At 40.7% G+C, this 12818-nt stretch overlaps 1 protein-coding gene across 8 annotated transcripts in view; it reads left to right on the forward strand.

The window, feature by feature from the left end:
• Positions 1 to 12818, forward strand: part of ARHGEF7 (Rho guanine nucleotide exchange factor 7) — a 130586-nt gene that overhangs the window by 62471 nt on the left and 55297 nt on the right. For all 8 annotated transcript variants that reach the window (XM_033103998.1, XM_033104000.1, XM_033103994.1 and 5 more), the window contains one exon: positions 4235 to 4323. In XM_033103998.1, coding sequence (XP_032959889.1) covers positions 4235 to 4323 — 89 coding nt within the window. The remainder of the gene's footprint in view (positions 1 to 4234; positions 4324 to 12818) is intronic.

The raw sequence follows: 12818 nt of genomic DNA on the forward strand, positions 1-12818 counted from the left end.
GCAAAATGTGCCAGGTCCCAAACATATAGGCGCCTGTAACTGGTCATTGTGTTAGGATCACTTCCTCGTGAAACAAAAACACTGACGTCCTTTAAGTTGTGAGTTGCTCTTCTGCATTAAGTTTTGATTTGATTTACAAATATTTTTACTGAATAAACAAAACTGAGGTCTACATTTAAAATCTTTTGGGCTGCGTGTTTCCAGGTAAGTTCTCAAGCATGTCTGGTTTCTCTCTCCCACTTCTTGGGGAAGTATAAGTAGCTGTGATTGTTTGCCCTCTTGTGGTGAGAGACGGCAGTGTTGTGGTCGAGCCTCATGGATTTGTGCCTTTGACCTCTGTGTGGCTTCTTATTTGAAATTGTTCCTCTTTAAAGACATATCTTCCAAGAGTCTGCATAAGGATGTTTCTAACACTTGCTGCAAACGCACTGTATATGCTTCCCGAATCTACTATTTTATGGAAGTTATATCATTGTTACTTAGCATTTACTTCCTATGTACATTTTTTTTTATTTGTAAAAACCCCTGGCTTTCTACTGTATTTCATATATGTAGATATATATGTTTTACACACACGATAGTTTCTTAAGTTCAAGGGAGAGGGAAGGACAGAGAGGCACAAGGCTGGCTCTAGGAGTGAGACGCTGGTTGCTGCTGTCATTAAGTAAACGTGGGGGCGCTCAGTCCTTAGTGGGCTGCGTGATAAGGCGCGTGCGGTTGGTGGGGATACCACTGAGGGCCGAGGCAGCCGGGTGAACAAACTGTGTTCCGTAGCCTCACAAGCCCAGTTCCGGGGGTGCGGACACATTCGCCAGGTGTCTTTCAAATGATTGTTTCTGAAGTGATGAGTTTAATGTCTCTCATTTCCAGGCAGCTCATTATCTGTGTACAGTAAAGGCACTTCTTGTAAAACTGAAGTGCTGGTCAGCTTGAGATGATGAGTAATAATAACCTATGCTTGGCAGTGATGTCAGAACGTAAATGTAATTGCTGATCCACGCATCTTTTTTTTTTTTTTTTAAAAAGATTTTATTGGGGAAGGGGAACAGGACTCTATTGCAGAACAGTGTGTACTTTCAGGACTTTTTTCCACGTCAAATCGTTGTCCTTTCAATCTTAGTTGTGGAGGGTACCGTTCAGCTTCAAGTTGTTGTCCTTTCAGTCTTAGTTGTGGAGGGCGCAGCTCAGCTCCAGGTCCAATTGCTGTTTTCTAGTTGCAGGGGGCACTGCCCACCATCCCTTGCGGGACTCGAGGAATTGAACTGACAACCTTGTGGTTGAGAGCCCACTGGCCCATGTGGGAATCGAACCGGCAGCCTTAGGAGTTAGGAGCACGGAGCTCCAACCGCCTGAGCCACCGGGCCGGCCCCTGAGCCACACATCTTTAATGAATGGTCATACACTGCCACTTCCTAAGTTTGTCACTTTGAACAGTTTATTTTTGACATCAAAAAGTGACAAGGTGCAAGCTGTTGGACACAGTTATTTAGCTGTGAAAGCACAATGTTTGCTATAAATAACCATTTGCAGGGAAAGGGACAAAGGCAACACAGAACCTTGTTTCTCCTTTGTATCGCTGGAAATAGTGTTTTCTAGTCCTCACTTCTCTCTGGTGTAGAATAGCTTTGGGCGTGTGCGCGCACATGTGCGTGTGTATGTGTGCGCATGATGTTAGGTTTTGGAAAGAACCCAGGATGTGGCTTCATTACAAGATGGGCCTCTCCATACTCTGTCTTCCAGATGCAGAATTTTCAATAGATGGGAAGAGCATAAAATGTAAGATTTGCACCTCTGAGGCATGTGTGGGGAACCTTGCATAATGTACAGAGGGATCTGGGATGAGGCGGTTTGGAATTTTGTCTGGAATGTAGGAGTGAATGTTCCTCCGGATTACCGTCATAAACGAGCACTCACCCAAACACCCATGTCACTGGGTGCTGTGGGGGGTATTCTGTGAGCGTGGCCATATCCTAGGGATGGTGGTTAAACAGCCTCAGTTTCAAAGACACATCCCATAGGTCAACTGGTGTGTAGTAGTTTCGGGGTAAGACTCGATAGTCTCTCAGTATTAGGTATTTTTTTGTTAAAAAGTTTTTGTTTTGTTTTTAAGTACCACGTTAAAGTAATACAAGAATGTGAAAACAAACAAGTAGGACAGAAGAGCTTATGTGCTCCTCCCCTACCTCCAGGCCCTTACTCCAGGAGGACCCTCTCCTGAGCTGCCTTCTTTCTGTATGCTGCAACTTCTCTGTTGATTTTATCTCCTGACTCCTTGCCTTCCCCTGCCCTCTCTCCTTGCAAGCTTTTTCTGTATATTACTATTTTGTTCTCCTGTTGGTTCCCTTTATTGGTGATGTTGAATAATACACTTGAGTCTTTGACTCTCATGTACTCTTGGCAGTAATCTCTTGATGCGCCCCACTTTGTAATATATGGTCTTTACCTTGCTTGACCTTTCACTCCTCTTTGGTTCTTCCTTTGGTCAGCTATGTTTTCCATACTGCAATGTAAAGGTTGTCATGATTGCACTTGGTTCTAAAACCACAACCCACATCCATTTGGTAAATATTAACTTGAGTGACCATTGTTGTAGGAACTAGGAAAATAATAGTGAAAAAATCATCAAAGCGTCTAAAGCTTTCCTGAGGTTTCCCGAATAGAAAATTAGGTAGACTAGACGATCGAGAAGGTGATCGTCCTCTCTGCTGGCTTTAATAAAAAAGAGAGGGGACTCTTACAGAATTAAAAAGACATAGAGGCGTAACAACTACATACATTATGTACACCTTAACTAAAAGAGCTAGGAAGACATATAACAAAACAATTAAAACCTATAGGATTGAGAACACTGGCAGCAAACAAATTGGTGAACACAGAGATTAACCCATTTAGAATGAGTGAATGACATGACCAGTGTGGGGGATGTATAAATCAGGTGACAACCGTAATATGGAAGGTAGGAAAAGGGAGTTAGAATTAGGAGTTGTTGTGAGGATTAAGAGTCCTCTGAAGGAGGCAGGCTGTAAGGATTAACTCTAGGCTTTGTGAGGTCATAAACACTCACGGATAAAGGGGTACCCATGAGAACAGAGAACAGTGGATATGTAACTTTTAAACAAGTAGGAGAGGAAAATGAGGAATAGTAAGAACTCTCATTATTCCAAAAAGAGGCAGGAAAAAAAGCCTGTGATTGTTGAATCTTAGTTTATTGCAAGAAAGGGAAGACCTGTTGCTTCAGTTGGCCCCAGGAAATATAGCACCAAATTGTGTTCTCTCACTGTTTCCCCACTATTCAATATCAGTTCATTGTACTACTTTTTAGCTGTCAGACAGACCCACCACACAGAACCAATGATACAGACACACCCACCCCATAGAACCAATGATAGACAGACATACTCATACACAGAACTAGTGATCGACAGACATAGCGCTCCCCATAGAACCAGATTCACACACACACACACACACACACACACACACACACAAAACACCTCTACCACCACCACCACCCCACCTCCACCATGTTTCAGCAAGCACTTCTTCAGTACCTGTTATGCTTGCTAAATATCTCTTGAATGGATATTGAATGAAAGCCATGCAATTTAAAAATATTTGAATCCTTGCAGTATTCATGACTGCTTCCTTTGTTGTCCCTGCTGTGGAAGTTCTTAAGGCAGGGTGGTTTTTCTTGCTTTTGTCCCTGCTTGGGGTAGTTTTCCTTCTCCTTTGTCTATTGCCTTGAGCCAGATCCTATTGTTTAGAGAGACTTTTGCATTCTGAGTGATCAGAATCCCTAAAATATAGTCTAGACTGTCGGTCTTACTGTTTTAATTTTGTCACATAATCTGCCAACGCTTTCACTGATTCTGTTTGAGTAATATTTTTTCTTTACTACACTTCTAAGCTAGATGTGTAGCTTACAATTGAGTATTCTTTAATGACAACAGTGGAGCATAATCTGTCTGATTTTTAGCCTGAACTGGGAGAATGGCCCACATGATGCACAGCTGTGAAGGTCGCCAGCTCCCTGGCCTCGGGGGCTTGAGCAGGAGAAAGAGGTGCAGGTACCGTGATCCCTCCCTTGCTGTGTGCAGGCCTTCTGTTCAGTTTTCCCCTTTTGGTTATTTCAGCTGAGGTTGCTGGCCCAGTCGTGTTGGGTTGTGAGAAGCGGCTGGTGCATTTGGTCGTCTCTAGTGTTGATCAGTAAAACTACATTACATTTTTATTTCAGAAAAGCCGGTGTCTCCCAAATCCGGAACCCTGAAGAGTCCTCCCAAAGGATTTGACACGACTGCCATTAACAAAAGCTATTACAATGTGGTGAGTGACTACAAAACATTTTTAAAGAATAAATTGCTTTTTGAATGTCTCCAAAACTCAGCGATGTAGAATACATCTTAATCTAGTCTTTCCTGAGATTTGTGCGCGCGTGTGTGTAAATACTTACATGAGGTATGACAATTAAGTTCGTGAACTTGCCATCGTGTGCTTACATTGGCAGCACTGTACAAACTTCTTAAGGTTTCATAACCTTCGTATGTCAGTGTCTCACAATTGTGTTTGTGTCGACGTGTGGCGGTGTCTTGCTGAGTGGCGTTCATTATTGTTGTTGCATGTTTTTGTGTGGTGTCACGAGAATGTCCAGGCTTGAATTAGAGCAATGAACAAACATTAAATTTCTTGTTAAACTTGGCAAAAGTAGAAGTGAAATTGGGGACATGTTTGTCCAAATTTATATGGCTAATGCCATGAAGAAAACAGCAGTGTACAAATGGATTAAACATTTTTCTGAGAGAACATGTCACTGATGAAGAGAGGTTAGGGCGGCCAGTGACGAGCAAAGCAGACGAAAATATTGCAAATATTCATCGAATTGTGCGTCAAAATCGTCAGCAGACTGTGAGAAATATAGCAGACCAAGTAAACATCGATGGAAAATCGTAACTGAAAATCTTGGCATGAGAAAGGTATGTGCAAAAATGTGCTGAAGGAGCTCACCGATGAGCAAAAGCAAAGGAGAGTCGAAGTTTGCCAAAACCTTTTGGAGAGGCAAGACGATGTTTTAGGTCATGTTATCACTGGTGATGAAACATGGGTGTACCAACTGGACCCTGAAACAAAGCGTCAAAGTGCACAGTGGAAGTCAGCCAATTCTCGACCAAAAAAGTTCCGTCAGTCCAAAGCAAGAGTCAAAATGATGTTGCTAATCTTTTTTGATAGCAGAGGGATTATTCATTATGGATTTGTACCAACTGGACAAACAGTTAACGAAGTTTACTCTTTGGAAGTGCTGAAAAGGCTGCGCGAAAAAGACGAAAATGACCTGAACTTTTCACCAACAATCCCTGGCTCTCGCATCACGACAATGCACCAGCTCACACTGCACTGTGAGGGAGGTTTTAGCCAGTAAACAAATAACTGCATTGGACCACCCTCCCTACTCACCTGACCTGGCCCCCAGTGATTTTTTTCTTTACCCAAAGATAAAGGAAATATTGAAAGGAAGACATTTTGATAACATTCAGGACATCAAGGGTAATACGATGACAACTCTGATGGCCATTCCAGAAAAAGAGTTCCACAGTTGCTCTGAAGGGTGGACTAGGCGCTGGCATTGGTGCATAGCTTCCCGAGGGGAGTACTTCGAAGGTGACGGTAGTGATATTCAGCAGTGAGGTATGTAGCACTTTTTCTAGGATGAGTTTGCGAACTTGTCATACCTCGTATGTATGTAAATATATAAAAATAGCATGAAATTAGAGGAGAGTGTTAGACATAAATAGTAAATATAAGTATTACAGAATCCTATAACTTGCTGCATATTGAAACTTAGCACGAGCAGTTTGTGAGCCTAAAAATATCTGATATTAAATCTAATATCTAATCCAAACCTTTGTCCCTGCACAGCTGCATATTATACAGAAAATAGAAAATTATATTCTTTATTTGGATAAAATTTTGCATTGCTATTATATATCTACTTGGTATGATAAACCAGCAAAATAAACTTTCTAAACATGGATTTTTTTTAATTCAGTGGAAAGTGTGTATTTACTTAGTTATTTCCACCCCCCCCACTTTTAATCTTTTCTTGATCAGGAGATATAAATCTGAGGCTATGAGACCTTTGAATTTTTTTTTTAATTTTTATTGAGGAATATTGGGTAACAGTGTGTTTTTCCAGGATCCATCAGCTCCAAGTCATGTCCTTGTTTTCACTCTAGCTGTGGAGGGCGCAGCTGACTGGCTCATGTGGGAATCGAACTGGCGACGTTGGTGTTATGAGCACTGTGCTCTAACTAACTGAGCCATCCATCCGGTCACCTCGACCTTTGAATTTTTTAAGAGAAATAGCAACTGCTTAGTGTTTTTTTTGAAGTAGCCCTTTTTTCATGAGTGTTTCATTTTTTGGTACTTTGATTAAGAAATTGTGAAAAACTGACACATTTGAATATGAGGCATTTGACCTATTGCTGCAGCCTTTGCTGTGAGTCTGCATATTCAGCTTTCTCCTAAGCGTTTACCTTTCATTAGACCCCAAATCTTACAGGACAAGTTAGCCTGGGGAAAATTCATTCATTTAACAAGTATTTATTAGGCGCCCTCTCTGTGACAGGCCCTGTTAAAGGCATTGGGCATATAGCAGTGAACAGATACGGCCGAAATTTCTCCCTATGTTCTAGTGCAATTAATTGTTTTCTCTCATCTGCTGTGTCCTTTCACTGGTCTCTCGGGGATGATGCCGCTGAAAGCACCACACTAGCATTCTTGGACTCCTTTTCCTTGTATTGGTCAACTCCGGATCTTCTCTTCCTGGGAAATACTTCATTTGAGTCCCATTCTGCTTCCCTGATTTCTTCTGTTCTTTTCACCAATCCTCATCCATTTCCTCTGGACTCTGACTTCTACCCCAACTCTGTTGCCTGTCAGGATGTACCCGACTTGGAGGGGCCCCCTCCTTTCCTGGTTGTGCTCAGCGCTCCACATCCTCTTCAGTCCTTCTCGTGCTTGTTGGGTGTTTGTTCCTGGGATGTGGCTTTACTCACTTCCTGGCTTTTTAGTATATAACATGTTATATGAGTGGTTTTTTGCACATAGCCACAAAAAGATACAGCGAAAGTCTTTTTTATGGTTTTCAGGGCTTCTTAGTAGGAAAACTTTTTAACTTGTGGAGCTGCCTTTTTCTCTTGCATTCTTATGTGAGAGATTGGGGAAGGATTCACAGGATGAATAATACAATCATAATCCACAGTGATGTTCCAAAGAGAGAGCCACTTATCTTTTATTAGAGTTTAAAGTAGTCCTTTCTTTTCTGCAGTTTCGCTTTCTGTGGTTTCAGTTACCCACGGTCAACTGCAGTCTGCAAATACTACATGGAAAATTTCAGAAATAAAATATTTGTAAGTTTTGGGGCCAGCGCGGTGGCTCAGGCAGTTGGAGCTCTGTGCTCCTAACTCCGAAGGCTGCCGGTTCGATTCCCACATGGGCCATTGGGCTCTTAACCACAAGGTTGCCGGTTCAACTCCTCGAGTCCTGCAAGGGATGGTGGGCAGCGCCCCCTGCAACTAGCAATGGCAACTGGACCTGGAGGTGAGCTGCACCCTCCACAACTAAGACTGAAAAGACAACAACTTGACTTGGAAAAAAAGTCCTGGAGGTACACACTGTTTCCCAATAAAAGTCCTGTTCCCCTACCCCAATAAAATCTTTAAAAAAAAAAAATTATAAGTTTTAAATTGCACGCCCATCTGAATATCGTGATGAAATCTCTTGCCGTCTTGCTCTGCCCTGCTCAGGACGTGAATCATCCTTTGTGATTCACGTGACACCTTTTAGTCACTTAGTAGCTGTCTCAGTTTTCAGATCGACGCAGTGCTTGTGTTCAAGGAACTCTTATTTAATAATGGCGCACCAAAGTGCAAGAATGATGCTGACAAAGAGAAGCTTGAAAGTGCTTTCTTTAAGTGAAAATGTAAAAGTTCTTGACTTAATAAAGAAAGAAAAACAATCATATGCTGAGGTTGCTACAGTCTATGGTAAGAACAAATCTTCTATTTGTGTAATTGTCAAGAACGAGGGAGAAATTTGTGCTAATTTTGCTGTTGTACCTCAAACTATTGTATTTTATTCATTATTGTTGCTAATCTCTTAATGTGCCTAATTTATCAATTAAACTTTATCATAGGTTTGTACGTGTAGGAAAAAACATAGTAAACAGAGGGTTCAGTACTATCCGTGGTTTTAGGCATCCTCTGGGGGTCTTGCTTGGAATGTGTGCCCTGCAGATAAGGGGGTACCAATACATGTTTAAATAAGTGTATTAGAAGGAAATAAGTTAGCAGCTTCTAAATTGGTACCAGCAGCATTTCTCTAATATTTCCAGTAATCTTTCTTCCCTTAGATATTTTGTAAAACCATACTTGTCTAGAAATCCTGGTTGGTTGTTTTCCTTTACTTTTTATATTCTACAATCCTCTTCTGATTGAAGCATAATCAGTGCTTTTTTAGATCTTCTTCTTTAAATGTGCTTATATAAGGAGACTAGCCTTTATATCACCTGTGCTGTTCAAAGATGAACCAGCTAACTCTTTCATTCAGAAAGATGGGAAAACACCTTGACCTCAAAATCACATCTCAATTGTTGTTTATATAAAGCTACATTAGTAAATAACGAATGTTCCAGTTGTAGTTGTTACGGACATAAATTCATAGAATTCATAGAAAATCATCTTTTAGTATAGCACTGTCGATTCAAAGTAGAGAAAACAGCTCTAGAGGTTAAAGAACTTGTCCAAGGTGACACAGTGATTAGTGACTAAGCCAGGAATCAGTTTCAGCTTTCTTGAATTCCATATTTTTGAATTGTATAGAAAAGTAAAATACAGGACAGAATATAGCACACAGAACAAAATATTGTAGATAATGTTAGTCATTTTCATATTTCATTTTGTAGTTTCATTTTCACAGGAAACTACTGAGATATAGGTATTTTTAACTCCACTGGAAGATAAGTTTCTCCAAGACGTAAGACCAGTGTGGGCTGATGTCTCAAAATACAGTTAGATGAAAGACTTAAGTCGCAGCTTGGGATCAGTGGACAGTAGTGAGGAGAGTGTTACAGGTGCAGGTACAAACATTTTGAAATTAAGACAGAATGAGGAGATAAGCATGATTGGGGATGGATATGTATCTTCTGCTGCGGTTTGTCTGATGGTCAAGACAAACCAAAAACCACGGGGAAGTAAAAAGTGGTTCTTAGTGATTTATGATTGTTATTATGGAACAGTCATCTGTTTGTCTCTCCTCTCCTGGGACTCCCATTGCGCACATGTTGGTAAGCAGGATGGTGTCCCACAGGTCTCTAAGACGCCGTTCATTTTTCTTCATTTTTAATTTTTGTTCTTCTGATTGAACAGTCTCTATTGATCTCTTTTTATGTTTGCTGATTATTTCTTTTTCTAGCTCAGATCTGTTGATGAGTCTGTCTAGTGAATTTTTCATTTGTCTTACCTTTCAATTCATAATTTCCGTTTGATTATTTTTATAGTCAAATAGACTGCATCTGAGTCATTGTTTTTACACTTTCCTTTTGTTCTTTAAGCATAGTTTTCTTTAGTTACTTGAACATTTTAAAAAGAAGACTTTATTTTAGAGCAGTTTTAGGCTTACAGTGAAATTGAGAAGAAGATACAGAGGTTTTCCAAATACCCGCTGCCCCTACACGTGCATACCCTCCCCCATTATCCGCGTCACTCACCAGAAAGGTGTATTTTTTACCAAGGATGAACCTACGTTGACACATCATAACCACCCAAAGTTTATAGTTTATTTTAGCATTCATTCTTGGTGGTGTACACTCTATGGGTTTGGATAAATGTACAGGTAACCCCCACGTAACACGGCACTTCTGTAACACGGTTCGAGAATTTGGGAAAACTGTCATACAACACAGCATCCTAGAACATGGTTTCTCGCTAACGTGGTTTGAGAATTAGAGAGACCCCCGAGCCACACGGAGCATAGTAAGATATTTTAGGAGCAAAAGATAATCTCATTTGAAATTAGGGAAATCTCCGAATAACACTGAACGTCGTCATAAAAGCTTAGTAGTGATGAATGAAACATTATTTAATACATATTAATGTTATTCTTTTGGTGAAAATTACTTTAATAAAGATATTTCTCTTAATTATAAAAACATAACAGTATGTTTTTTTTTAATTTTTGGAACCTAAACCCCTTTTTTGTACTAGTTCTTTGTTTCATAAAACACGGACTCGCATAACACGGCAGTTTTTAGGAACCTAACAACCATGTTATATGGGGGTTACCTGTGTAATGACATATAATATTATACAGAATGTTTTCAATGCCCTAAAAATTCTCTGTGCTTTATTCATTCCTCTCACTCCCACCCTTGGCAACCACTGATCTTTTGCTGCATTGATAGTTTTGCTTTTTTAGGAATGTTATATACTTGGGATCATACACATTGTAGCTTTCTAAATCGGCTTCTTTCTCTTAGGAATATGCATTTAAAGTTCTTCCATGTATTTTCTTGGCTTCATAGCTCATTTCTTTTTAGTACTGAATAATATTAAATTGTCTGGATGGACCACGGTTTATTTATCCATCACCTACTGAAGGGCATCTTGGTTACTTCCAAGTTTTGGCAGTTATGAGTGAAGCTGCTATAAACATCTGTGTGCAGATTTTTGTGTGGATATAAGCTGTTAACTCTTAGGAACATACCAAGGAGTACTACTGCTGGAACATATGTTAAGAGTATATTTAGTTTTGTAAGAAACTGACGAGCTTCCACAGTAGCTGCACCATTTGTGTTCCCACCAGCGGTGACTGAGAGTTCCTGCTGCCCCACGTCCTCACCAGCATTTGGCGTTGTCAGTGTTCGGGATTTTGGCCATTCTAATAGGTGTGTAGTGGTATCTCGTTGTTTTAACTAGCTTTTCTCTTTGGTTCTTAGGATTTCCATCTCTGTTTACATTGTCCATCTGTTCTTGCAGGCTGTTCCCTTTATCTACTAGGGCCCTTAGCATATTAAGCATAGTTGCTTTAAATCCCCCATTTGTTGGACTTATCCAGCATCCTGCCATGCCTGCTTCTGAAGCTTACGTCTCTTCAAATTGTGTATTTTTGCCTTTGGTGTGCCTTATAATTTCTATTGATAGCCAGACATGGTGTACTGGGTAAAAGGAACTGCTACAAACAGGCCTTTAGTAATTTGGTGGTGAGATGTGAGGAAACAGAAGTGTTCCATAGTCCTAGGATTATTACATCTCAGTCTTGTAGTGGACGTGTGCCTCTGGACTGTTAACAAGGGTTTCTCAGATTTTTTTTCCTCCCCCCCTTAGGTGGGACATCATGGCTAAAGCCAGCTGGAGTTGGGTGTTTCCCTTCCCCCAGTCAGTTAGACTCTGGTTAACTAGTCTCCCCTGAGGGCAGGCTTTGTGTATGACAGAATGGTTCCTATTCCCCTCCCTCTGCTGGAAGCCCCAGGACATTTTTCTCTGATATTTATTTTGGGAACTTGGTTGAGCTCCTGGAGATAAATTTCCCAATATTGTGGGGGCCCTCCCTGTGACTGGTTGCCCCTGGGCTTTTTAACTCTCAGAGTTGTGTACACTAAGCTCCAGCCATTTATCAATCACAGTTCAGGTTCTCCAACCTCAGCACTGGCTCCTACCGGGGCTTCTGCTCACGTGTCTCTGCTCTGGTCTGGTAGTCATGGCTCCCTGCATATGCCTGTAGTCTTCGGGACACTGGTTTGCTGTGGTCCTCCCCTTTCTTATGGACCAAAGAAGAGAGTTGTTGATTTTTCAGTCTGCTCAGACTTTTTACTTGTTAGGATGGAATGATGATATCCAAGCTCCTTCCATATGAGACCTGAAACTGGAAGTCCTTCTATGGACATATGATAGCTGTTCTGGGGCTTCTTTCTGCTAAGTTCAACATCAGGGCCCCCTCAGAGACAGTTTCCAATGAGTGCCCCGGTTTCTTGGGTTGTGTGGGCCACATGTGCATATCTTGTAATTTTTCATTGAAAATTGGACATTTTAGGAGATAGATTGTAGCAACTCCAGATTCTGAATTCTTGGGTCCCCAGGATTTGTTACTGTTGCTGTTCTTTTGTTTAGTATCTTCCATTGACTCTGTGGTTTGTCTGCCCCCGCAGTCACTGATAGGCACTGTTCATTTTCTTACAAAAACCTTTTTTTTTTTTGGCATTTTAAACTTGGCTTCCTAGTATTCACACTCAGGGCAGTAGAGTTCAGTATTTAGCCAAAGATTGCTCAAGTATTGCGCTTCACCAGACTTCCATTCTTTGCCAATGGGTCTGTATATGGCTGGTTAATAATGCATTGGAGCTGGGGTGGGGGGGAGGCTTTTTAGAAGTTAAAAACAGTGAATGTAAACATGAAGGAAAATACTAAAATTGACTAGGCTACATAAAAGTTTAGTGAATTATTTGCCCTCAAACAATATTAACCAAATTTCCAATTACAAGTTAATTGGAACATTATTTGCAACAATTATAACAACACAAGATTATTTTTAATGTCTGAAGAGCTCATTAAGACAAATACATTAAGATCAATAGATAAATAGGAAATGATGTGAGCAATATAAAACGGCAAATACTGATGATTGTGTCTTAGTTCAGGCTGCTATAACAAAAGACCATAGATTGGGTAGATTAAACAGACATTTAGTTTTCACAATTCTGGACGCTAACAACCCAAGATTAAGGTGCCAGCATGGTTAGGTTCAAAGCCCCTTTTCTCGGTGTACAGAGG

The sequence above is a fragment of the Rhinolophus ferrumequinum genome, chromosome 4 (genome assembly GCF_004115265.2).
Source record: "Rhinolophus ferrumequinum isolate MPI-CBG mRhiFer1 chromosome 4, mRhiFer1_v1.p, whole genome shotgun sequence".
In the NCBI taxonomy this organism is placed as follows: domain Eukaryota; kingdom Metazoa; phylum Chordata; class Mammalia; order Chiroptera; family Rhinolophidae; genus Rhinolophus; species Rhinolophus ferrumequinum.